Source organism: Schistocerca gregaria, chromosome 10 (assembly GCF_023897955.1).
Source record: "Schistocerca gregaria isolate iqSchGreg1 chromosome 10, iqSchGreg1.2, whole genome shotgun sequence".
In the NCBI taxonomy this organism is placed as follows: Eukaryota; Metazoa; Arthropoda; class Insecta; order Orthoptera; family Acrididae; genus Schistocerca; species Schistocerca gregaria.
Genome location: NC_064929.1, coordinates 74,821,554 through 74,849,075, shown reverse-complemented (window position 1 = coordinate 74,849,075; position 27,522 = coordinate 74,821,554). Strand labels below are relative to the sequence as shown.

The 27,522-nt window shown below is 38.7% G+C and overlaps 1 protein-coding gene across 4 annotated transcripts in view; it reads left to right on the top strand.

The window, feature by feature from the left end:
• The window catches only part of LOC126293764 (guanine nucleotide-binding protein G(q) subunit alpha), an 88,568-nt gene extending 63,072 nt beyond the window's left edge, over positions 1 to 25,496 (top strand). For all 4 annotated transcript variants that reach the window (XM_049987146.1, XM_049987149.1, XM_049987150.1 and 1 more), the window contains one exon: positions 20,932 to 25,496. In XM_049987146.1, coding sequence (XP_049843103.1) covers positions 20,932 to 21,014 — 83 coding nt within the window. In that variant the 3' untranslated portion in view covers positions 21,015 to 25,496. The remainder of the gene's footprint in view (positions 1 to 20,931) is intronic.
• The last annotated feature ends 2,026 nt before the right edge of the window (positions 25,497 to 27,522 follow it).

Genomic DNA, 27,522 nt, shown 5'->3' with positions numbered 1-27,522 from the left:
TTCAAGAAGAGAGATTTTTCCAAAATAGTTCTAATTGCATACACTGCCCTACATTACCCATAATGATTTCTGGATAACACCCCTCAAATCGTAACGATATGCAATCTGCTTTGAAGATTTGCTACATTTGCAGGTTTTCATGTAATTGGTCTTTTTATTTGACATGACACACATTCTTCTTTGAACTGCCTGCAACTTCGCACACCTAGCATAGGTGCCCTAGCACCATATCTCGTCACTGTCTTGGTGTCCCACTGCTCTGAATGCTATTCATTTCATAATGATTTAGCCCTGATTTCTAACTTGTATTCTGGTTACATTGTATGACAATCCGTGAATTGTAGTACCTTGCCGGAATAGTGCAAATGTCTGCTTCCATTTGTTGTATGGATATTATGCTTTAGTTGAGTAGTGAGCAACATTTGTAGTAATATGTAAGAGGAAATGTGTTTTTCAAATCTTTCCTAGTGTATGTCATCTTCGAAGAGTCACAGAAACCAGACCGTAATTATGTTAACAATTTCCTTGGCACGGTTTAAAAATTCCACCGTTCTCCATTTGCACGTGCATTTTTATTGGTTTCTAATTATCATTTTCTCATAATAATGGCAGATGTGGTTTGACACAACTCCCATAATGCTGATACATAAAAACAAGATGGAAAGTTAAATGCTACCTCTGTTGATGTCTTTTACAGCTATTATGTTTTTACGAATGTAACTTTACATAAAACGCAAAAGCACATGTTTAAAATTACACTTTTGCATTCTTATACGCCACGTGCTTGCATGTGTTATGTTGCTGGGCCTCTGAAAAGTGTTTCAATTTCGTTGTTCGTTGCAGTGTTAACGTAGAGGTTTCTGCTCAGATAGAAAACAACTGTGCTACCATTCGTCGTTTAGTACTCGTATGCAGCAGGCTTCAGGATGTAATTAGCTGTCTTGTACTTCTGTAAAGAGTTGGGATAAGTCCACAGTGATAAGAGGGCATGCTTACTTTGAAGCCAAAAAGGAACAGGGCACAAGCAGTTTTGTGTCGCAACCAGCAAAGAGAATTTCTGAGTATCTTGCTGTTAGTGAAACTACAGTCAAGCAAATTTAAAGAGAATATACGGAAACTTGATGTCTCGTGTAACTAATAGAGAGTTCGGGCAGGCAACAGAAGTTTGTATTAGATGAATTTTCCGCAATGAGTCATAAGAAAGAAAATCTGCAGCTTCAGTGTAGAAATGCAGTTTCCATCAGTAGCAGCTGCATGGAGAAAGTTGAAGACTGAAGCGGAAGACTTGCCTGATAAGGCAAAATAATCTTTTGGTGTGCTATTTAAAAATTGGGCATGAGATATGAAAAGCTGAACAAAAAATCTCTACTGATGAAAAATAACAGACCAAAAGGAAAAGGTAACAAGTTCTTTGAGAAATAAGACAATTGCCAAACTTTAGATGGATTATTTATTACATTAACAAGATTTGGTGTGGTGCAAATCATATCAGAAAGTATTTATTGCAGGAAAAAAAAAGAAATTATGTATTAGAAACTATATTAGATTATCTCGGAGGAAGTGTACAAGAGTAGAATGACTGGAAGGGAAGAATAGAAACTTTGCCTGGGTCTGGAAAAAAGGATTATATTGTGCAACATTGGATACAAAGGTGGGTTCTTGCAAAATGCTGGCTTACATTTTGAAGGGAAAAAAGGAGTTGCAGATTATCACTCTGAGATGAAAACCAGACACTACAAAGGAGTATTTTCGAAATATTACCATACATATCTCCGATTGAAATAAATTGTGCCCCATACCACAAAATGCTAAGTCCAGTATCGTGAAACCCATCTGTGAAATGGAAGAAGAATTCTATTGTTAAATGGATGGAAAGCAGTAACGAAGAGCTTCCATCTGCCTTGTCAGTTGAAGAATTTACGAAGGTGGGCCTACTGAAACGTGTGCGACTGCACTTTGGGTCACAAGAATACCTTGAGGGAAGTCTGCATATTGGACTCGGTGGACAAGGAAATTAAACTCTCGTGGTTGCGTATGGCACACTGTAAATTAACTGCCATTGAACTTATTTGGGTCTTGGTCAAGAATAAGATAGCAAAGGAGAACAAGAATTTTAAGGTAAATGGTACTTCCTTTGTAGATGTCTTGCTCCACTCTGAAAAGCATTTCACAAAGGGTCTGGAGGAATTCTGTCATTCACATTCATGAAAACAAATAACTGCAAAGGCGATTAAGGTAGGTATTATTTCATTCGTCAATCTTTCCTCCAAAATTCATTCAAAGTAATAAATTTTTCATTTTCTGTTAAAACGTACAGTAGTTTTCATTGTTCATTTATTGAGGGCTGCTTCTATATCAAGTGTTCAGTTGCAGTTTCCCATTTTCTTGCACCCCCCTACCCTCAAGAAGCTAATGCGTGAATACTACATTGTAATGCTAGTATGAAGTTGGCCATTTTTGCTGGTGAATAGGTGCCTATTGTGCGTTACAACTGTGGCAGTCATTGGTATGATTACTCAAGTCTCCTGTACATTGCAGCTACTAACAAGCAGCTTTACAAACTCTTAAATGAAAAACACATGGAGTATTCATTAGTAGTGGCATACAATGCAATCAACAAAAGTTGAAGCTATACACCCATGATTTCTCTACTGCAATGACTAAAATGGTAAGCTCAGTCGCAGTGTCTTGCATTTGACATTATAGCAATGAAATGACTAATCAGAAAATAATGAAAATCCCCCTGCAAAGAGAAAAATGTTGTATCTTTAAACTGCAAAAGAAATTGTTGTCCTAGTTACGGTAAAGTTTCTGTGACTCCTCAGAGTTGATGTTCATCAAAAAATGCTTGATACAGCATACTTTCTCCTACATATTACTGCAGATGACACCACCTTTTCATATGAAATACGAGGGTGATTCTAAAGTCACCATACTTAAACAAATTTTATTAACCAATATATAATGGCACTGCAACTTATGTTACAGTAGAACATAATTTCAGTACATTTCAATGTGACCACCTCGCGTGTCTAGACACACACCCCCAGTGCTCCACTGTAAACCGAAAAACCTGCTCAAGCATATCTGGTGTAATCTCAGCAGCTGCGACTCGAATCCGCTGTGTTAATTGTTCAGTGCTGCAGATCTGTGACTCCAAAAACTCTTCCAACATATCTAGGTATGTTGTTCCAGTAACGGTTTGTTCTGCGAAGAAGAAGGGCCCGTATACTGTTCACTTCAATATCCCTAACCACACATTCACTTTTGCTGTCCCATTGCCACTCCTGCAGCACACTTGGTTGTTCATCTGCCCAGATCCTGCAGTTGTCTGTTCACATGTCCACGGGTACGAAATGTAGCTTCATCACTGAACAAGACAGTTTGCATCAAATTATCATTTTCCACAGCTTGTAGCAGGTCATGGCACATACCATGTCTGGCTGTGTAGTCTTCCTCTTCAAACTTTTGTACGACCTGGATATGGTACATACGTTTGTGCAGCTTGTAATGAAGAACTCTCCATTACAGTGGTTTGAGGAATATCAAGCTCCCTTTTAAGTCTCCTTGTAGATGCGGAAGGGCGTCGTGTGATCGTATCCTGCGCACTATGCACAGTGTCTGGCATTATGGCCGGCCTCTTCATCTGCAACACTGCAAGTATGCTGGAATTTATTGACTAGGGTCTTGATAGCAAGTCTGGTGGGGCCTGTTTTCTGGAATCGACGGGCAAAGTAATGTACAGTGACTTACTGTATCACTGAAATGTAAAATGACTATAAGTCACCCTGTATAATATTCGTACATCAACTGAAAGCAGAAATTTCCACAATTCCAGCAGGATACAACACATTGATGTTCGTCATGGGATGTAACCAGAACATGAACTCAAAGTGTGGAGTCAGTCATTACGAAATTTGTAATAGGCTTGTGTTCTGTAATTTACTTTTGATGAAGAAAATAGTCGAACCAAACCCAAGGTACTTGGGTAAAACTGTCATTGTAGTCACCAGAGAAGCTAAAACAATAAAAAGACTAGCATAGCAAAAAACCTTAATTACGAAATTTCACTAAAAGGAAGAAAAAATTGTACAGGAAATATGTCCCACCAGTACATCACACAAAATATTATGTAGTGCCATTTTAACAAGTCTCAAGATCTAAATTGTTATCTATTTGGTTGGAGGGCTGCCACATGAGCAATCTGTCTTGGTGAAAAGTCTGTGTTTTTGGGGCACTGAGTGTGTCATTCATTTTTTGTGTACTTTTGTACCAGTTACCGAACGAATGTTGTGGAATTTGGAATGTCAACTGTTTTGGTTTGTGTGCTAGCACAGCCTATAGGATCAAGATGGGTCTGGGCCAATGTAGTTACCAGAACTGTATCACAAATGAAATGTTTTCTGGGTTCCTCCATAATAGTTTTGTTGAATAATTCAGTACTTTAGCTGGAAGACAGGCTTCTAATGTCAATATCTCTTTTTCTCGTTGCCTGCATCTTGGCTTGAAAATCTCTCACACGAACCACTCCCCTCCAGCTCACGCTCCCACCTGTCCAAATCGACATCAAGCTATACCTTGTGTGCCTCACGTCGTTGACTTATTCTCCTTTTTAGCATGTTGCTGAGTGCTGAAAACTTGACAGTAAACTACCGCTCTCAATGCTGCTAAGTGAGAGTATTTTCTTCTTTCATAAAACACATACATTATAACAATCTTTTAAACTCTCAAAACAGCTTCAAACAAGTCTCCGGCTGCCGGACAAGTTTGCCTAAAATTTATTAGTGACAATTGGAGTTCCTGTCCGTAGCAGCTCCTGCCAACTCAAACTTCTATTGTTCCATGAGCTTTTCAAGCATTGTCACAACCGTCTTCTTTCACGGAGACCGGCACAAGTCTGAGGTGGTGTTTGGTTGTTGGAGAAACCATTAAAAACAGCAAGTGTACGTGAACCGCCACGAGCTTCACCCTGTCCAGTAGCAGTGCCAACTCAATTGCCATTCAGTTAATGTGCACGTACAGAGCAACGTTGTACTCGACGTGTGTGTGCACCTTCCAACTGCATCAGATAAATTTTCTTCAGCACTTGATCATCATTTGTTGGTCCTAAATACATTGTGCAACACGACTTTCTTAAAGTGGCGTGTTGTACTATACTGTGTTCGGTATAAATAAGGCTGACAAATGGTCCCTAGGGCAACCTTTAAAGCCAAAATATTGAGGTGTCTTCTTAATCATTGTTGATATCCAAATAATTGTACGTCAGAGTACTTGAGTGGCAGTGTGTTTAAATGTGTCTGTACCTCTCGGTAGAAGAGTAGGCGGCGAGAGTGTGTGTCTGTTGCACGGTGAAAAAGGCAGATTCACATATGTTAATGTAGTGATATCGTGCATTGGAGCAGTGACAAACTGATAGGGTATATTCACCACTCTGCCCTGAATATTACACTACTTGCCATTAAAATTGCTACACCAAGAAGAAATGCAGAGGATAAACGGGTATTCATTGGACAAATATATTATACTAGAACTGACATGCGATTACATTTTCATGCAAGTTGGGTGCATAGATCCTGAGAAATAAGTACCCAGAACAACCACCTCTGGCCGTAATAACGGCCTTGGTATGCCTGGACATTGAGTCAAGCAGAGCTTGGATGGCGTGTACAGGTACAGCTGCTCATATGCAGCTTCAACTCGATAACACAGTTCATCGAGAGTAGTGACTGGCGTATCGTGATGAGCCAGTTTCTCGGCCACCATTGACCAGACGTTTTCAATTGGTGAGAGATATGAAGAATGTGCTGGCCAGGGCAGCAGTCGAACATTTTCTGTATCCAGAAAGGCCCATACAGGACCTGCAACATGCAGTTGTGCATTATCCTGCTGAAATGTAGGGTTTCGCAGAGATCGAATGAAGGGTAGAGCTACGGGCCATAACACATCTGAAATGTAACGCCCACCGTGTTGTCAATCCGAACGATTGGTGACAAAAACGTGTAACCATTGGCACCCTATATCATCACACCGGGTGACACGCCATTATGGCGATGACGAATACACTCTGCCAATGTGTGTTCACTGCAGTGTCGTCAAACATAGGTGTGACCATCGTGATGCTGTAAACAGAATCTGGATTCACCCAAAAAAATGATGTTTCGGCATTCGTGCACCCAGGTTTGTCATTGAGTACACCATCGCAGGCACTCCTGTCTGTTATGCAGTGCCAAGGGTAACCACAGTCACGGTCTCCTAGCTGATAGTCCATGCTGCTGCATACATCGTCGAACTTTTGGTGCAGATGGGTGTTGTCTTGAAAAAGTCACCAAATGTTGACTCGGGGATCTAGACATGGCTGCACGATCCATTACAGCCGTGCGGATAAGATGCCTGTCATCTCGACCGCTAATGATACCAGGCCATTGGGGTCCAGCACAGTGTTCCGTGTTACCCTCCTGAAGCCACCGATTCCATATTCTGCTAACAGTCATTGGATCTCGACCAACGCAAGTAGCAATATCACAATACGATAAACCGCAATTGTGTTAGTCTACAATCCGACCTTTATCAAAGTCGGAAACGTGATGGTACTGATTTATCCTTCTTACACGAGGCGTCACAACAACATTTCACCAGGCAACGCCGGTTAACTGCTGTTTGTGTATGAGAAATTGGTTGATAACTTCCCTCATGTCAGCATGTTGTAGGTGTCGCCACTGGTGCCAACCTAGTGTGAATGCTCTGAAAAGCTAATCATTTGCATATCATAGCATCTTCTTCCTGTCGGTTAAATTTCGGGCCTTAGCACGTCATCTACATGGTGTAGCAATTTTAATGGCCAGTATTGTAAATCCGAGGTCAATTTCCTTGGCAAAATAATAGCTATTGTAAAAGTACCCTTCAATCAGCTGTCAGTAAACTACTGCAAATGTAGAGGACAGTTTTAAAAATTACTCTTTTTATTATTAAAGCACTTAATATACACTGTCCACTCACATTAATGTGAACACCTTTCAGAATGAGATTTTCACTCTGCAGCGGAGTGTGCGCTGATATGAAACTTCCTGGCAGATTAAAACTGTGTGCCCGACAGAGACTCGAACTCGGGACCTTTGCCTTTTGCGGGCAAACCAGCTTTATATACCATCCACTACTAGTGCTATTATTGCATTTTGGTAGCCAGAGCTCCCATTAATGTAACTGGACCATTTATTTCTTGATGAGTTGACAAGTTCTCTTGGCTCAATGTTCCACTGCCTGGGAGTATAGGGGCCCATCAGTATCTTCAAATTCTTTTTCAGGCTTAAAGCATTACAATCTGAGCTGCTACTTCATTTTTTTGAAGAGGTGAAAATCACTTATAGCCAAGTCTAGGGTTAGAGTAGATCTTCAAAATGTTCTGTTTGAACCGGTGCAAGAATTCTACTGTTTCCCAGGCAGAATGTGGATCGGCATGTTGAGCAAAAACAGAGTGCTAGCCAAGAGATTTAATGCTTCACAGTAGAACTAAGAATTTATTTTCCTTCCACATCCAGAAGCGTCCAAAAAGCACAGTAGCTGTAATCTATCTGGCTGCAAGACATCGGCATGCTCCTCTACATCTACACGATTACCCTGCAATTCACATTTAAGTGCTTGGCAGAGGGTTCACCGAACCACAGTCGCACTATCTCTCTACCATTACACTCCCGGACAGCACACGGGAAAAAAGAACACCTAAACCTTTCTGTTCGAGCTCTGATTTCTCTTATTTTATTTTGATGATCAGTCCTACCTATGTAGATTGGGCTCAACAAAATATTTTCGCATTCGGAAGAGAAAGTTGGTGACTGAAATTTCGTAAATAGACCTCGGCGCGACGAAAAACGTCTTTGCTTTAATGACTTACATCCCAACTCGTGTATCATATCTGCCACACTCTCTCCCCTATTACGTGATAATACAAAGGAGCTGCCCTTTTTTTGCAACCTCTCAATGTCCTCCGTCAATCCCACCTGGTGAAGATCCCACACCGCGCAGCAATATTCTAACAGAGGACGAACGAGTGTAGTGTAAGCTGTCTCTTTAGTGGACTTGTTGCATCTTCTAAGTGTCCTGCCAATGAAACGCAACCTTTGGCTCGCCTTCCTCCTCCCTCCCCGCTTCTTTTTTTCCAAGGCTCTATTGACTCTACCACTGGCTGCTGTTTGGTCTACGCATTAGCATAGGAAGCAAATGCCTCGTCACCATTTTCTGTTCTGTTCATTAGACACATACTTTCTCTATCTGTTGTATTTGTAAAGATAAGCAGTAATACATTGAGTATTATGGTACTCAGAAATATTGCCATTGCTAGACAGCTTCATTGATACACACAATATTCAATCATCACATTCAGTCTGTACACAACTTACGGTTTGTGATTAATGCCATCAGCTTTGAGATATTTTGGCACTAAAAGCGGTTTTAAAGATTGTTTTCACATCTGGTGGATGTTTCAGGTGTATTACAGATTTTGAATAGCTACTGTAGGCAAGTGAAGTGTGCATTGACCTACTGAACCAGTGTAGTATCTGTTCCATTCCCACTTGCACTGCATGGCAGTGGAGGTTAGCTTCTTGATAGCCCATGTATCACAATTTTTTGAAATTTGAACAGCAATTTGATGGAGATATGCTGTCTGTATTCTTTAATTATCACATAGAAAAAAACCATTTAAAGGTTAAAAAGACACTAGAAGAAATAGCAAAAGAAAACTTACGTATCAGAATTAGAGCACTTGCATTAAAAATGCCTGTCTTTTACAGATGATTTAGCTCTTTCTGTTAACAGTATCAGTTCAGTCATTATTTAAAATAATATTGTGGTAAAAATTGCTCCTTCAAATCTTTGTCAAAATGGAGTACACAATCAATATTTTGTGTGTACTCAGCTTGCTAAAAACTTATTTTGAAAAATTCGGAGCAGCTCAGCTCAAAGAAGAAGGGGGGGGGGGGGGGGGGGGGGGGTTGAGTAGAGCCAAAATATCAAAACAATTGAAGAGAACCTGGCGATTCCTGCAGGGATTGGCACATATCGATCAGCTAGGCAAAGAAACTCGTTGCTGTTTGATTACATCCCTGGTGACAATTACCGCAAACTGTGAACTGCCACCCTAAGTGACTTGGAGAGGAATGATTGCATAAAACTTGGTAGAGGAAAAGCGGATATCAAGCTGAGATTAGTTTGAATAATCTTGAGGGAAGGTAATCTGTCGATGACAGAAGTGGCTTCCAAAACACTTGTAAGACTGATTCATGAGTGCCTGTGTCACCCATCAGTCTTTGACATGTATTGTGGCAGATTAATGTGAAAGATAGGGAAGAGTCAACAAAGAGTGGCCCATTTTGTCACAGGATCTTGTAGTAAGTGCGAACGTGTTCCAGAGAAACTTGATGAACTCCTGTAGCAGACAGTATGAGAGAGACGTTGCGCAGCACACAGGAGTGTACCGGCAAAATTCCGAAAGCATACATTCCTCAAAGAGTTTGGCTGACTTATTGCTTCCAAACATTTACTTCTCTGAAAATACCACAGTCAAAAAGATGGAGTAATTAGAGCTCGTCCAGAGGTGCAGTTGTTCTTCCCGTGCACGATTAATGTGTGTAGTGGGGAAAGGGAAACACCGTATCCCTTCATCACACACCATGAGGAGGCTTGTGGAGTATAGAAACAGGTGTAACTGTTATGCCTCGCAATATTCACCCCATGCTATCTGTTCTGATGGTGGGACAATCTCCCAGTAATGTGTTAGAGGCTTTGCAGAACTCTGGTCTAGTATGGTCCAGCCTTGAGCTAAGGTGTGACCACACATGTGGGAGAGACAAATGTGAATTGTGAAAATAATAGCAAGTTTTCCTTCTAACAGCTGGTTTTCTGTAGCAGTAAATGAGGCATTGCTATTCTTGAGAACACTCACTCACTCACTCACTCACTCACTCACTCTTTGCACTCTGTTTTTTTTACAGCCCAGATCATCCTGTAGTAAATCTACATAGTGTGATTTATTATACATTTATTTATTTATTATTATTATTATTATTATTATTATTATTATTATTAATTTATTATACAGTTGAACTGGAACTCTGACAAACTTTCACAGGGAGCACTGTGTATATTTACATGAGGATGACGTGTGCTGTAGAAAATGATTAGTGAATGTGGGAAACCTTACGCTAAGAATGGGTGAACTTCTCCAGATTCATATCCTTTATTCGCCATTGATGAAATTCTGTAGAATAGATTTTGTCAGTGACAGTATGTTACAGTTGGATTATGTGCAAATTAAATATTTTATGTTAACTTGTTGTTGTGGTCTTCAGCCCAGAGATTGCTTTGATGCAGCTCTCCATGCTGCACTATCCTGTGCAAGCCTCTTCATTCCTAAGTAACTACTGCACCCTACATCCTTCTGAATCTGCTTAGTGTATTCATCTCTTGGACGCCCTCTACGATTTTTACTCGCCTTACTGCCCTCCAATACTAAACTGGTGATCCCTTGATGCCTCAGAACATGTCCTACAAACTGATCCCTTTTTCTAGTCATGTTGTGCCACAAATTACTCTTCTCCCCACTTCTGCTCAGCACACCCTAATTAGTTATGTGATTTACCCATCTAACCTTCAGCATTCTTCTCCAGCACCACATTTTGAAAGCTGCTATTCTCTTCTTGCCTAAACCATTCATCATTCATGTTTCAGTTCCATACATGGCTACACTCTGTATAAATACTTTAAGAAAATGCTTCCTGACACTTAAATCTATTCTCGATGTTAATAAATTTCTCTTCTTCAGAAACGTTTTCCTCGACATTGCCAGTCTACATTTTATATCCTCCCTACTTTGACCATCATTAGTTATTTTGCTCCCCAAATGGCAAAACTCGTTTACTACTTTTAAGTGTCTCATTTCCTAATCAGATTCCCTTAGCATCACCCAATTTAATTAGACTACATTCCATTATCCTCATTTTAGTTTTGTTGATGTTCATCTGATATCCTTCTTTCAAGATACTCTCCATTCCATTCATTTGATCTTCCAGATTCTTTGTTGTCTCCAACAGAATTAAAATGCCATCAGCAAACCTCAAAGCTTTTATTTTAATTCCTAGTCCAAATTTTTCTTTTGTTTCCTTTACTTCTTGCTCATTATACAGATTGAATAACATCAGCGATAGGCTACAACTGTCTCACTCCCTTCCCAACCACTGCTTCCTTTTCATGCCCCTCGACTCTTACAACTGCCCTTCGGTTTCTGTACAAATTGTAAATAGCCTTTCACTTCCTGTATTTTACCCCTGCCACCTTCAGAATTTGAAAGAGAGTATTCCAGTCAACATTGTCCAAAGCTTTCTCTAAGTCTATAAATGCTAGAAAAGTAGGTTTGCGTATCATTAATCTGTCTTCTAAGATAATTCCTAGGGTCAGTACTGCCTCACATTGTCCAACATTTCTGTGGAATCCAAACTGATCTTCCACAAGGTCGCCTTCTACCAGTTTTTCCACTGTTGTGTAAAGAATTTGTTTGTATTTTGCAGCAGTGACTTATTTAACTGATAGTTTGGTAATTTTCACACCTGTCAAAGATAACCAGTTACACAGCTTTAAAATCAGAATCTTTAAAACCAGTTTCAACAATACATATGGAAAAAAAACTACTACTTCTCTTACAGAGGATGGACTGTCAACTAACCATATGAGCAGATTATTTTTGAAATAGTATAATGGTGTGGTCAGAGCAGAATGTGGAAATTTAATAAAGAACTTCAGACAAGTTGTGAGAGTTTCTTGTCTGTGTCAGTCTGCGCCTACAAATGTCAATACTCATTTTGCTTCCAGTGTTCACGATAGTGTATATTCTTGCTAGTGTCAATATCTGTGACATTGTTTGTGACACAGGTAAAGATTTAGAACTGTCAATATTTTGACCTCAGTAAACAGAGGATGGCAGTGTTAAACATTATTCGTAGTGCCTTTTGCTTTTTAAGGAGAACAACACTGATATGATAAGAATGTTCCCATAGTAACAATCACAAGATATGCGAGACCAAAAAAGTGAAGAATAAGCTGTTTATAGATATTCATTACTGATGATGCCATTTAATTTACACACGAGATAATCCTTGCAGAATAGTTAATGTGGTTCTTTCCATTCATATCGGGTCACAGACCGCATAAATTTAATGCGCTTTACTTAATAAAAATGCAGTTGGGTTTCTAGTCTTTGAATCAATTTTGCAGCCTGAAGGCAGCATAATGCTGTTTGGAAATGCACATTTGTCTGAGAAACAGTTCCTCTGCCTGAACCACATAGGTAGTATATTTAGGTGCCTTTCAAGGACAATCCAATGTGAAAAATACTGCCGAGCATCTCTGATGCATTATTGAAATGTCAGAATATCTCAACAGTCTACACGTCACCTTCAGAACCACCTGCTGTCAGTGGAGAGACAGGGAGAGATGATCAGTCATGCCATTTGGGATCAGTCTCTAGATCTAGCACACATTTACAGTGCACTCTGTCATACCAACCATTGGATCACCCTCTGTAGTTGATGCAGTTTTAACATTGTCAGTGCCAAATAAACACGTTGAATGTTGTTGGCGAGCAACTGAAAAACCAGATCCCCCTTGCGAAGTGTCTTCTTAGGCATATAGTACAAGGGGTGTTCAGTAAGTAGTGCACCACCAATTTTGGTTGAAAAAATACAGTTTGTTGTGGGACGTAGTGGAAAATTCCCACTTCGGCCTCTATATTTTCGTGAAGTTCCAGTAGGTGGTGACGCTATGCGTAGCTTTCAAAATGGTGTATCTAACAGAGTTGTGTCCTGTGAAGAGTGTGTCAAACCAGAGCATCTCAGAGATTCAAAGATGTTTGCAGAACATCTGCAGAGACCTGGCGTGAACAAAATCACGGCGATTCATTGTGCGAGGGGTCTGTCACTTAACATCGAGGTCATGCAAACCTTTCTGATCTTCGGCACACCAGCCGGCCCACGCAACTGTGACTCCTGCAGCGTTGGAATGTGCAAGCGCATTCGTTTGACGTGACTGACGGATCACAAACAAACACCTCACTGCACCACTGAATGTCTATGTTCGAAGTGCTGACACATTCGTCCACCATTTGGCGTGTGGTCGCTGAGTTCCTGACTGCCTAACAGAATACCATATAGAGTAACACAGGACAATTTTTGTGGAATTGCTTCCACCTCAAGAGGCTGATTTTGTCAACTTTTTTGTTGCACATTGTCACACATGATGAAACATGGGTTCATCACTTTGAACTAAAAACAGAACGGCAATCTGTGGAGTGGGGCACACCATTTTTTGTCCAAACAAAAAAACTCAAAGCCAAACCCTCAGCTGGTAGAATCGTGACGACTGGCTTTGGGGATTCTGAAGGGGTTATTCTGCTTTATCTCCTCCCACTTGGTGCAACGTGCAACTCAGACGTGTATTGTTCTACCCTCAGGAAACTGAAAAAACTAAATCGGCATGTTCATAGCCACAAAAATTGAAGTGTACTGCTACTACTACTACTTCTTCTTCTACTACTACTACTACTACTACTACTTCTTCTACTACTACTACTACTACTACTACTACTTCTTCTACTACTACTACTGCTACTACTACTACTTCTTCTACTACTACTACTGCTACTACTACTACTTCTTCTACTACTACTACTGCTACTACTACTACTTCTTCTACTACTTCTTCTACTACTGCTGCTGCTGCTGCTGCTGCTGCTGCTGCTGCTGCTGCTACTACTACTACTACTACTACTACTACTACTTCTTAATTACAATGCCGGTCATCACTCAAGTCTGCACACGGAGAGCAGCTCGGAAAACTTTGGACTGTTCTTTCTCAACCACCCAACAGCCCAGATCTCGCACCTCTCAATTTCCATTTGTTTGGCCCTATTAAGGATTCCCATGGAATGAATCATTACATGGATGATGCAGAGGTTATTGATGCAACAACAGCAACTCGTAGAATGACACCGTGCAGGCATACAGGCTCTCCCAATAAGGTGGCATACAGCCATTGCATTGAACAGAGATTGTGGAAAAAAAGGGTTTTGTAGGAGAAAAGAGTGGGGACTAATATGGTGTACTGGAATCCTGAATTAAACCAACCAGCTTTGAGGGAAAAAAAAGTGTGGCATAACATATTGAAAACACACACACACACACACACACACACACACACACACACACACACACACACACACACTCACACTCACACAAAACCGCTGCTGTACACATACATTGACACAATGCCAGAACTGCAATTTTGTGGGTGAACTGAGGTGATTGGTTATGTCAGGTGGAGTAGGCAAGGAGAGAAAGGAAGCGGTGGGGTGGGCAACGGATTACTGATGTTTCCGAGGGAGACAGCGGGTGTACAGGATTGGAATGCTAACTGGCACCTGTGAATGTGTGCGACCCACGATGACAAGGAGGGGATTGGGAAGGGGTGACAGAACAGAGGGGAAGACTGTCGGGGTGCAGGATGAATTACTTTGGGGTCCTGGGGCGGAGTGGAAATGGATGTGGGGCAGTGGGATGAACTTGGGAAGATTACGGGAACAAAGGGTGCGTTGTGAGGATGACTTTCATCTACATTGCTCAGAAAATCTGGCTTTGGGGTGAAGGATTCATATGGCATGAGTTGTGAAGCAGCCATTGAAACTCAGCACATCAGTAGGAGTACTGCACAGTTGCTGTACTGATCACTAAATAAGAAACCACTAATTGATAAACCAGTGAATTTATTTGACATGTTTCAGGTAGAAATCTTCTTCAGATTATATGCACAGCAGAAGTACATAGTGAATAACAGAAAAGTGTAACTAAATAGAGACTAGGCTTCTAATAGAAGAGGCCATACCTGTGCAGTTTGAAACAACTGTATTTCCACGAACCTCTCCCTCTGAAATCAGTAAAATAATAAACTCACTGAAAAGTAAAAGCTCTTACGGAATTGATGGCATTTCCAGCAAGATACTTAAAGCTTGTTCCCCACAGATAAGTAGGATTCTCAGCCACGTATGTAATACCTCTTTGGAGCAGGGTGTTTTCCCCGATAGACTGAAATATGCCATTGTAAAACCATTGCATAAAAAGGGGATACGTCAGATGTCAACAACTATCGCCCAATCTCTCTTCTGACAGCTCTATCAAAAATTTTTGAGAAAGTAATGTATTCAAGAGTAGCCTCCCATATATGTAAAAATAAAGTACTAACAAAATGTCAGTTTGGTTTTCAGAAAGGCTTTTCAACAGAAAATACTATATACGCTTTCACTGATCAAATATTAAATGCTCTGAATAACTGGACATCTCTCAAAGGCCTTTGACTGTGTAAATCATGGAATTCTTTTAGATAAGCTAAATCATTATGGTTTGAGGGGGGGCAGTGCACAAATGGTTTAATTCATACTTAACTGGAAGAATGCAGAAAGTTGAAATAAGTGGTTCATGTAATGTTAATACAACAGCTGATTCCTCAAACTGGGGGGCTATCAAGCACGGGGTCCCACAGGGTTCGGTCTTAGGTCCTTTACTGTTCTTGATATACATTAATGACTTACCATTCCATATTGATGAAGATGCAAAGTTAGCTCTTTTTGCTGATGATACAAGTATAGTAATAACATCCAAAAACCAAGAACTAAGTGATGTAATGGTAAATGATGTTTTTCACAAAATTATTAAGTGGTTCTCAGCAAATGGACTCTCTTTAAATTTTGATAAAACACAGTATATACAGTTCCGTACAGTAAATGGTACAACTCCAGTAATAAATATAGACTTTGAACAGAAGTCTGTAGCTAAGGTAGAATTTTCAAAATTTTTAGGTGTGTCCATTGATGAGAGGTTAAACTGGAAGCAACACATTGATGGTCTGCTGAAACGTCTGAGTTCGGCTACGTATGCTATTAGGGTTATTGCAAATTTTGGTGATAAGAATCTCAGTAAATTAGCTTACTATGCCTACTTTCATTCACTGCTTTCATATGGTATCATATTCTGGGGTAATTCATCGTTGAGTAAAAAAGTATTCATTGCTCAAAAACGTGTAATCAGAATAATTGCTGGACCCCACCCATGGTCATCCTGCAGACATCTATTTAAGGATCTAGGGATCCTCACAGTATATATATTCACTTATGAAATTTGTTGTTAATAATCCAGCCCAGTTCAAAAGTAATAGCAGTGTGCATAGCTATAACACCAGGAGAAAGGATGATCTTCACTATGAAGGGTTAAATCTGACTTTGGCACAGAAGGGGGTAAATTACACTGCCACAAAAGTCTTTGGTCACCTACCAAACAGCATCAAAAGCCTGACAGATAGTCAACCAACATTTAAAAATAAATTAAAAGAATTTCTAGATGACAACTCCTTCTACTCATTGGCTGAATTTTTAGATATAAATCAAGGGAGGGAAAAAAACTAACTTAAGCATTAGTGTCATGCAATATTTTGTGTAATGTAATATCTTGTACAGACATCTTTCATTAACCTGACACGTTCCACATCATTACGAAGTGTCGTATTCATGATCTATGGAACAAGTATTAATCTAATCTAATCTATGAAACTAAAAGTATTGTCAAAATTAAACACATCATTAACAATTTGGTGAAAAGATATGTAAATACATTATGTAACAGAGGGAGCTGTAGTGGCTCACAGGGTAGATATGTAAAGACATTATGTAACAAAGAGAGCTGTAGTGGCTCACTGGGTAGCTACAGCATGATAACCAGGGAGACAATACAACACACTAGAGGGTGGTGATGAATATAAAAGTAGTGGGAGAAGCAAAGAATTTTTTGGTTTTTCATAAGAAATGTAATGCATATAAAAAGACTTTTGGAAAAGTTTACAAAGTGTGAATAATAAAAGATCAAAGAATAGAAATTTAAAATTATATGGAAAATACCATTGACAAAAAAGACAAACAAGTAAAATGACACATAAAAAGAATAAAATTCCAAGACAGTTACCTAAATTTATTCTCACACAAAATTACATAAATAAAACAAGTGAAGGAAAAAAACTTTAAAAAGGTGAAAGACAATAGAGAAAATTCATTTGTAACATAGGGCAAGGACTCAAACCCACACAAGATTAGGTGAGGGAGATAGAGCAAGCAAAACTCATTAAAAGATAAAATAAATAATTTAATAATAAAAGACCATTGGAAGATGGGGGGGGGGGGGGGGGGTTAGAGGGCATACTAAAATTTCCGAAAGCATTAGGATAAGCTGTAACAGCAACCTATTCAGTACGTGAGCACTAATTATTAGATATCAAGGATGCTGGGAATTCAAACACTCTAGAAATACATATGACAAAAGTGATAAGTATGGGAAACACTCCAGAATCCTTGACATCTGATATAATTAATGCTCATGTTCTGAATAGATTATTGTTACCTCTTACCCCAGTGCTTTTGGAAATTATATTATGTCCTCGATTTTCCCTTGTATTTCTGTGGTGTTTTTTATTACATTATTTATTTTGTTTTTTAACAAGTTTTACGTGCACAATCACTGCAACCTATTCTCGGAGGGTATGAGTCGTCGATCACTACGTAAGAAGCCAGCAATGACTGACGCGTTCCAGTTAGAACCCATCTTCAGATTGCCTGCAAACCAGAAATACGTAGGACATTAAACAGCTGAAATACACACCACGAACATCTGTGATGAGCTATATAAAGACAGTATGTAACACAGCTGTCATGGCAGACCAACTAGCTACAATATGATAACAAGGAAGAAAATTTAAGCAACCAGAGGGCGGTGACAAATATGAAAGTAGCCCATGTAGTGACAGAAATAGAAGAAATTTTTCTAAGTCCTAAAAAATGTATTTCACAAAATTAAACTTTTGTAAAATTTTACAAAATGGGAAATAATAAAATTAACTAAGCGTAGAAATTTATACATACAAAAAATGCCGTTGACAAAAGTGTTACAATTAAGAGTAAAAATCCCAGGACAGTTAGAAAAATTCAAATCTTCATAAAAATTATATAAAATGTAAAGAAAAACAATTTAAAAAAATAAAGTACTTATATTGATTTGCAATATGGTTGCATTCTTTTTGTGTGACTTTGTCACAATTACAAAAAATTGAGCACGTTGTGCTTGACAGTGTGTTTCCCCACTAGGTGGTCAACTGCTCTGTCAGCCACAATTTGGGTGAACAGTTGGTTGAAGGTTGTGCCCAGATAAAATAACAGCAGACATGGTACAAACACATCTGCTTTCACAAGTAGACCTACCTCGATTGTATGGAATAAGCCCATGACAGAACTGCTGGTGTGTGTGTGTGTGTGTGTGTGTGTGTGTGTGTGTGTGTGTGTGTGTGTGTATTGCGAGCTACCACTTTAAGATGGTTGGCTGTTAAATATGGAAATTTTTTTTATCTCATTTTGGATTAGTTTTGTGCATGTATTCAGAACATTTTTAGTGTTTATATTTCTTCCTCTTTGAGACCTGTTCTGATTTCATACATGATGTCATCTATGACAGTAACCCTACTTCCAGAAAAAATTTTCACTCTGTGATCGGTTACGTGCTGGTTCGAAACTTCCTGGCAGAATAAAACTGTCCACCAGACTAGGACTCTGACCTATCAGCTTTGCCTTCCGCAGCCAAATCCTCTACTAATGGAGATCTTTGAGCATAACTAATGACTAATGCGCGCGCGCGAGTGAGTGTGTGTGTGTGTGTGTGTGTGTGTGTGTGTGTGTGTGTGTGGTGGTGGTGGTGGTGGTGGTGGTGGTGGGGGGGGGGGTTGGGGGAGGTCATTAGTTATGCTCAAAGATCTCCATTAGTAGAGGATTTGGCTGCAGAAGGCAAAGCTGATAGGTCAGAGTCCTAGTCTGGTGGACAGTTTTATTCGCGCGCGCACTCACACACACACACACACACACACACACACACACACACACACACACACACAGCTTAACCTCTGTCGATATCTTATTTCCTATCCTCGTAACTTTGCAGTTCTCCTGCATATCTTGCAGGGCTAACACTCTTGGAAGAAAGGATATTGCAGAGACATAACTTAGCCAGAACATGGGGCATTGTTTCTAGAATGAATTTTCTTTCTGCAGTGGAGTATGCATTATTTTGAAACTTGCTATTAGGACAGCAGAAGTACTTGGATAGCTCAGTTGACAGAGCACTTGCCTTTGCACAAAATGTACCAGGTGTACTAGTATGAAATAAGTGTTAAGATACAAATGTGTTGATAGGGAACATTTGTTGTGAACGAGCCTTTATTTATTTTTTTTTTTTTTTTTTTTTTTTTTTTTTTTTTTTTATGACATCTGTCAAAGATATTTAGTATACATCAAGTTGTGGAACAAACAACAACATATGTTTTCATCGTATTAACAATGTTGAATTTTGTACCAGAAAGTGATAATTTGCAGAAAGCATTAATTTTTTGTTTTCATTTGAAAAAAAAAAAAAAAAAGTGCTGCAGAGTCACAATGAATGCTTGTCGAGGCATGTGGTGATCGTGCTCTATCAGAAGCGACATGCAAAAGATGGTTTCAACGGTTCCGAAATAATGATTTTTATATAAGAGATTAAGAACGTGGAAGACCACCAAAAAAGTTCAAAGACGCCGAATTACAAGCAATATTGGATGAAGATGATACTTTGAGTCAGAATCAAATGGCAGCAATGCTAAATGTTGCACAACAAACAAGTTCTGACCGTTTCAAAGCTATGGGAAAGATCCAAAAGTGTGGAGGGTGCCACATGAATTGAATGAAAGACAGATGGAAAACAGAAAAATCATTTGTCAAATTTTGCTTCAAAGACATGAAAGAAAATCAGTTTTGCATTTAATTGTTACTGGCGATGAAAAATGGATTTATTTTAAGAATCCTAAACGGGAAAAATCATGGGTTAATCTGGGACAACCATCAACATGGAATGCAAAACCAGATCGATTCAGCAAGAAGACAATGCTCTGTGTTTGGTGGGATCAGAAAGGTGTGGTGTATCATGAGCTTCTAAACCCCGGTGAATCTGTGAATACTAATTGCTACAGACAACAAATGATCAATTTGAACTATGCATTGATCGAAAAAAGACCAGAATGGGCCAGAAGACATGGCAAAGTAGTTGTGGGTTTTTTTTTTTTTTTTTTTTTTTTTTTTTTTTTTTTTTTTTTTTTTTTTTTTTTTGCACGACAATGCACCTGCACACAACGCAAAACTGGTTCAGGATACAATCAAAAGACTTGGCTGGGAGCTTCTACCCCACTTGTCGTATTCACCAGACTTGGCCCCTTCCGACTACCATTTGTTTTCATCAATGGGACACGCATTGGCTGAAGAGCACTTCGATTCCTAGGAAGAAGTCGAAAATTGTGTGTCTGATTGGTTTGCTTCAAAAGACAAACATTTCTATTGTAGGGGTGTCCAGAAATTGCCAGAAAGGTTGTCAAAATCTATAGAAAGCAATGGTCAGTACTTCGAATAAAATGTTTTTACTTTTCAATTCAAAATTAGTGTTTAATTTTCACAAAAAATGCTCATTTCATATCGGTACACCTGGTAGCTCTCTGGAAGACTGTGTACTGTTACTGAATTACCTATTGAAACAAATGAAAAACACTAAATATACCTGGGTTCAAATTAGTGCAGTATGCAATTTGTTCTTTTGCCTCTAAAACATATGTAGTATTTAGTATTTTTCCAAAAATTCTTAAATGTGCTTGTCTTTATGTATGACCAATGATTTACTGCTTCACAATTTCTTCAGTAGTCACGACTACCAGTTAGATAGTAGTAGCACGGTAGCAACTGTAACATTTTCAGCTACTGCATGTCACCATTTTCATTGCTGTTTACAGATACAGAGAACATCAGGTTTGTGTTTGCGGCAGTGAAGGACACGATTCTGCAGTCGAACCTGAAGGAGTACAACCTGGTTTAAAACGCCACACCACGCCTGGCAGCTCTCGCTCGACACCACGTAACATATTGAGAGATAATTTATTTTTAATCATTTTATTACATAAGAAAAAAGAATTGGAGGAAATGTTCTTACATTGTGTATTGTGTTCATTGTATTGGGTCAGAGGAATCCAATGCCAATACAGTCGTACATTAATTAGAGAGCATCGGACACTTCGCTTATTATTTGTGGAAGGAAGAGCTCCCTTCTTCTCCTCAGTGTTGTCACCTGAGTCCAGTGTCTGATGTAGGGATACATTTGTTAGTGAGCATCGGAGAGAAGTCACAACTAATTCTTTGGTTTCCTTCTCTTCTGCTTTCCTCCCTCAACCCTCTTCTCTCTCTCTCTCTCTCTCTCTCTCTCTCTCTCTCTCTCTCTCTCTCTCTCTGATGTAAACTTCAAAATCCTAAATTACCTACTGCCAATGACAACGTAGCAAAAAATGTTTTTGTGGTTTATAGGACAGAAATTTCTGGGCAAGAATGGTTGATAAGAGGAATGTAATATAACCACTGCTTTAAACATGAATTTTATCACGCTTGGGGAGTATGATGTGTGTAATCTTTTCTTGGGGGGGGGGGGGGGGGGGCAGTTGTTGAAATGCGCTACATATAGCATTACGTTTAGGAATGAAGAAGGGTACCCCCATGATCATGTGTGATATTTAAATTTACACTACCAAGTTAATGTTAATAACTACTTCAGTTTAACAGTAAGCTTATTATCTGCTTGTCAGCTGTACTTTCCTCAGTGTTCTGGCTACCAGTTAAATTTATAGCAGTGGACCAACTTGAACCAAAATATCAGTTTGTTTCATTGGGTTAAAATTGTCCAAAATTTCTGTATTTATTGGCATATATGGTGTTTGTAATTTTCTTCAGGAGTACATTACAGGAATTATGAGCTGCAAACAGTAGCGTTTTTGATAGCGCAACATTTTAAAATAATGCCTTCAAATTGTAAAAAAAAATATTTTGTGAAACAATTATAGTCTGCAGGTGTTTGCAAAATATCTCATTATGTTATGTTAAAATTTCCTATATTTTGGTGCATTGTGATAGATAACACCAGCTCAACTGAGAGCTTTTGTAAGGATCCAGAGTTTGCATTTACTGTTCGAGTCGGTGTGTTTGTCGATTCGGTAAGGTTTCTGTGAAACATATCTGTGTAGTGGGAGAAGGTCAACGCCTAACAATACTACCGCCTTTGGGATTCTGGGATTCTCTCTCTCTCTCTCTCTCTCTCTCTCCTCCTCCTCCTCCTCCTCCTCCTCCTCACGCCTCTTTCTTTCCCTTCTGTGCTTTTCCACCTTCCCTGTCCTGCAGGAGAGGTATTGACTTGCACTTATGGAGAGCAGCTGTATGAAATCTATTGAATCTCCAGTGCCTATTGTCATCATCTGGTTGTAAAACAAGGGACATTTACATGAATGTATGCTAATCTGTTTGTTAATTGTATTTTAAATGAGCCCATAATTATTCCATGTTTGTAAATAATTGTACTAAGCTAATTATTCCGTATAGCTGTGCAGAGCGCGTGCTATTGTTGTGTGAAAATATTTATCCCTCTTTTTTCTTTTTGTTTGCAAGAGGAGGTTGTGAAGGATTTGTGGAAATACCTTTTACAGCTCTTCAGTGAGTTGTACTGTGCATATTTGCTTCGTTGTTGTTTTTAATGGCTGTTGTTAGTAATTAAACAGTGACAGTTTGGCCTAAGAAAGAAATGCAGATTGCCAGTGTGCAGCAAATGGACACAGTCATCCGAACTTTTGGATCGAGAAGTATTGCAGTGTGAAGAGACAATTTTTGAACGCAACCGCGTCTTCGCGGTGTCGCGTCTTAGGTCAGAGTGAAGTGTGAGAGCCGTGCCTGCGACACACTGCTTTTTCGTAGGGTTTATCTACAGTGGGAAGCATTAAATGCTGGAGATGGAATGTGATAAGTTTTTGATTAGCATTGCAGAACTTGTAAGGATGGTTTTTACTTTTTTCTGTTTATTGTTGTTTCCCTGGCATTATATATCATAGGTGTAAATGCGGTTGAATACTGAAGTTTGTAGTGTTCGTAATGACAGAAATAGCTTGTGAAATTCAGCTGATTTAATTATCTTCTAACTGTAAATATTGTGAATTGTATTAATGTATACAGAATATTTATTTATTAAACAGAAATTGTTGCAGTTAATTGGATGATTATGCCAAGCTATATATATATATATAAATATATGTACACACATACACATATTGTGAATTATATTTATACGGACTAATTTTTATTTGTTACGACGCATTGTGCAGAAGTATTAACAGAGTCCAATAATCAAATATTATCAATATACAACGATGTCATTTAAAATACATGAATACCTGTCGACCCAATTTGATCTCTGTTACGGAGAGCTCAGAGTCCAGCTGTCACCTCGAGTTGCGACAGTGCAACGGACTGGGATAGTGTGTGCAACCGAGGAATTTGAAAGGACATTAGACATTGGTAAGGTCGACTCCATTTTGTATCAGAGTACTGGTTATCTAGGCACAAGAGAAGAAGTCATCAATTTGGCTCGTAATGTGTGTGGAGTTGTCATATTGCGACTTCGATCATGGGTTCACTGAACCCCATTGTCAAGATTCCAAACAGCTGTTGAGGAATACTTATGACACCATTTACTGCCAGCTTGCCATTAGACGAGTCGTCATATCTTTTAGGAAGTCTGAATTTTTTCAGGCTTTTGAGGTGTCTTCAAATGTGGTTTGTATTGGTCTCAGAATTTAATTTCAGTTGAAACAGTATTTAACACAGGTCTTTTGTTCAGGGGGCTATTTTTTGTGCAGATATGGGAGATGTATGGAGAAAAATTATATAAGGTGAAGAAAATGTGGAAATGGGCAGGAAATACTGATATTGGTAGCACTGTCGGTGTGTTAATGTGTGAAGTGGACCTGCAATCTTATGCCCTTCATAATTATATTTTTTTTTATTTAAAGGGCATAGAGTCCAAAGGAAAATGGACAAAATTTTTCTCAGTCAGACAGTATAAAAAATTTTGTAATAATTTACTGAAAGGAGCTAGTGATTGAGATGTGCTGTGTTACCTCCCTGAGTCATTGGCTGCTTAAGCATCCAGTTACTTGAATGTTTATTTGTTTCCTCATTCACTTCTTGGTACTTAAGAATTGCAGAATCATAAATACCACTTTTCAATACATTTGAGACACCTCGGTGTACTAATATATAACAATGCCATTACATCAAATTCAAGTACAGGTTCATACAGCCCAGTATAAGAAACTGCATATGGAAAATTACAAAACTACATAGGGAGCTTGCTCAGGGTAACCCTTCATTACAAACGGATATTTTTCACTCATTGTCTGTGTTGTTATTGCAATTTCTTGCAACACTTTAGACATCTGAAAACAACTCCAAAACATGTAATGTTTGTATTCCTATTTGAGCTGCTATTGCCAAAAGCTTTATATTGTTTGTTACATCTTATGAATAAATTTTATATCTTGTGATTTTTTATTTCTGCCTTTGTAAATGTATACAACCGTATATTGCAAACATGTTCATTGTTTCATTAGTTTACTTCAGCTCTATGTCTACTGAATTGAATATTGTGCACAAACGTCTAACCTGTGATTACAAACTGAAACACAGCAACATTTTTAGGCCTATGAGTTAGACAGTGTTCAAACATCACAGTTTAGCATTGGGGAAAAACACTAAGAAGCATGTTTATTATTGTGTAGCCTACCAGAATGTATGACGATCTTCAGCGAATAATAGTGGTAGAGCATTGTGACCAACAAGAATGGAATGGGAAATAAGTTTTTTTTCATGCAAGACTAAGAAATGCCAAAGCATAACTTTCCTTCGTTTCACATTTTTTTCTGTTAAATGTGCCCCAGTCAGTTAAAATACGTTCTTATATGTAAGCGTTAGAATAGTGACAAGTTAAGAACGAAAGTGTCTTCTATATGATGCTGCAAAGTGCTAGAGTATTGTATAAAGAGCCTCTTGTTTGTGTGGATTTTTTTAGGTTACCTGGGCTCTTCGAAGTCCTGCCTGTTGCTTGCTGTTAGTGTGGAAAAGCTAAAATGGTAAAAAAATTAAAGGACGTGGTGTGAAATATATATGTATATATATATATGTATATGTGTATATGAAAACACAGTTTCATGCACAAAAAATGGAATTGTATTTTTTCTCAATTTGCATTGTAACAATGATGAGAGGACAAAGTTCCAGTTTTCCCTTCTCAGAACTATCTGATTATTGTTGAAGAGAAGTCATGGTGAATAAGGGGAAAATGTAATAATACGTTGCTTCATTCATTTTTGTGTGATTGAGATATGCAGCAACAGCTGTTTGTGTGTGCTGGCCAAGCATGTGTTTGTGAATGTGGCATTAGCTCATTTTGTAAATCATTTCTTGTCAAAAATATACTTTTTTCTGGAAATTGTGATGTTTGAAGTTCTAATTATTTGACTATTTCCTTCACACTGCTTCATTTCTTTCTGTCCCTGCTCAAACGGTTGTCATGTTCGAAAAGCAGCCCAACCCGTGACTCTAGAAGATGTGAGAAATCTCTCGTTATTCGATTCACTTCTCAGGAGAATTAATGCTATATCTTTATCAGTGATAGTGACTTTAATTGTAAAAAGTTTGGGAAGGAGATTTCTCTCATTTGCCATATAAATAAAGTGCTAGGCATTTCTTTGAAACCTTTTTTTTCCCCTGTAACTAGCTTAGAAAATTTTGGAGTCTACGAGCTAGTGGCCAATACTCCATATGTGCTGCTAGGTAAGTAGAATTGTTTAAATTTCCAGATTTTGGGACAATATGAGCAAAAGTTATTTTGTTATTGAATGACTCGCTGGATATTGACATTCGCAGAATATGGTTACAGACAAGAACATGAACAATAACAGAGTTGCAACCATATATACTCATGTATTGCAGCAAAGCAAATCTACTTTGAAAACTGACAAATGCAATACTAAAAGTTTATTGTAAGACAGTATTAATGTGTAAAAGATGTCCCGCTCTTCTCTGTTTAATCATTTCTGTACAGTGCACGAGGAAGTGTTATCAGGGTGCAAGTCATTTTTCTGTCTGGAGTTCTCTGAATAAGCACAACAATATCCTTAAAAAGCCCAAGTTTTTTTATTGCAGGGTTAAATATGAACACGCACCTTTTAGATATCCGTGGCTTATACCTGGTAAGTTCAGATTGACCCTGAAGTTCGCAGGGAAGGGCGGGGAGGGGAGGGGGAGTGCGTACACACACACACACACACACACACACACACACACACACACACACACACACACACACAAAATAAATCTCTGTGACCTCCTCATATAAACAGATCGTCGTCATAAACTACAGAGATCATAACTGCTGTTACCATATCATAATCATAATACCGCAAAGCAATAGTGTGCATTTAATTAACCACATTGTGACATAGGCCTAATGCGACTCATGAGGACAGTGTGCCCGCGCAAGATTAGATAGCTAAACTTTCTTAGTTTTTCATTACAAAATTATTCCGAAATGCATACCAAATACCTTTGGTGCACAGTTGACCATGAAGCTGAAAAGAATATATACAAGCATATTCTGCAAACCACTGAAGTGCACAGGAAGCATTGCACTTCTTTCATCTTCTCATTTTGCATTTTCTTCCTTTCATCTGACCAAGTTGCCCTTGTCTCGAATTTCTTATTCCCTGAATACTTTCTGTGGACTCAAAGATCTGTTTAGTTTGTCATATGTGTCATGTTCTCTTTATACTCTTGTAAAATTTCAGCAGTGTTTCCTAATGTCGTGTGCTATGTTAGATAGCTGTTTGGCCTCTTGACTAATTTGCAATTTGTAGCCTCCTTCTGTCTAATTGAGTCCTAAGACTTTTCTGATTATTCTTTTCCCTAGTTTCTTAATATTTTGTAGTGCACCTTCCTGATCCACATTTCTGGATGCATGTGAGGTTTCTGGCTTGATAAGTGTTGTATTCTCTTTTTGCATTATGTGAAATGCCCGATTTACTGTAGGTGCTTCCAGTCTTCCGGAATGCTCTACTAATCTTTTGATTGGTCTGTTTGTGAGCTGCTTTCTCTATCCCATTCGGCTGTATCATCTCCCCAAGATAACCTGAATTTGTGAATTCACCATATTTTATCGTGATCTTTTTAGATATGTCTTTTTTTGGTTTCACATGTATTCTGTTTTGTCAAGAGATTTCGACTCAGTTCTGTGTTTGCTTTACTTCAGTTTCTATATTATCTGTGAGCACTGTCAGTATATTGAATAATAGTGGTGAAGTAAAGTCATCCTGTCTCACTCCTGTTCTAATCTTGAAGCATGTTTAACTCTCCCATGAATTTAATTTTAGTTTGGTGTTTGTAACCCTTCTGCGTATTTGTAAAGAAACCACTTTATTTTCCAAAATATAAGAAAAAATAGTGTGGCCTATTGCTGG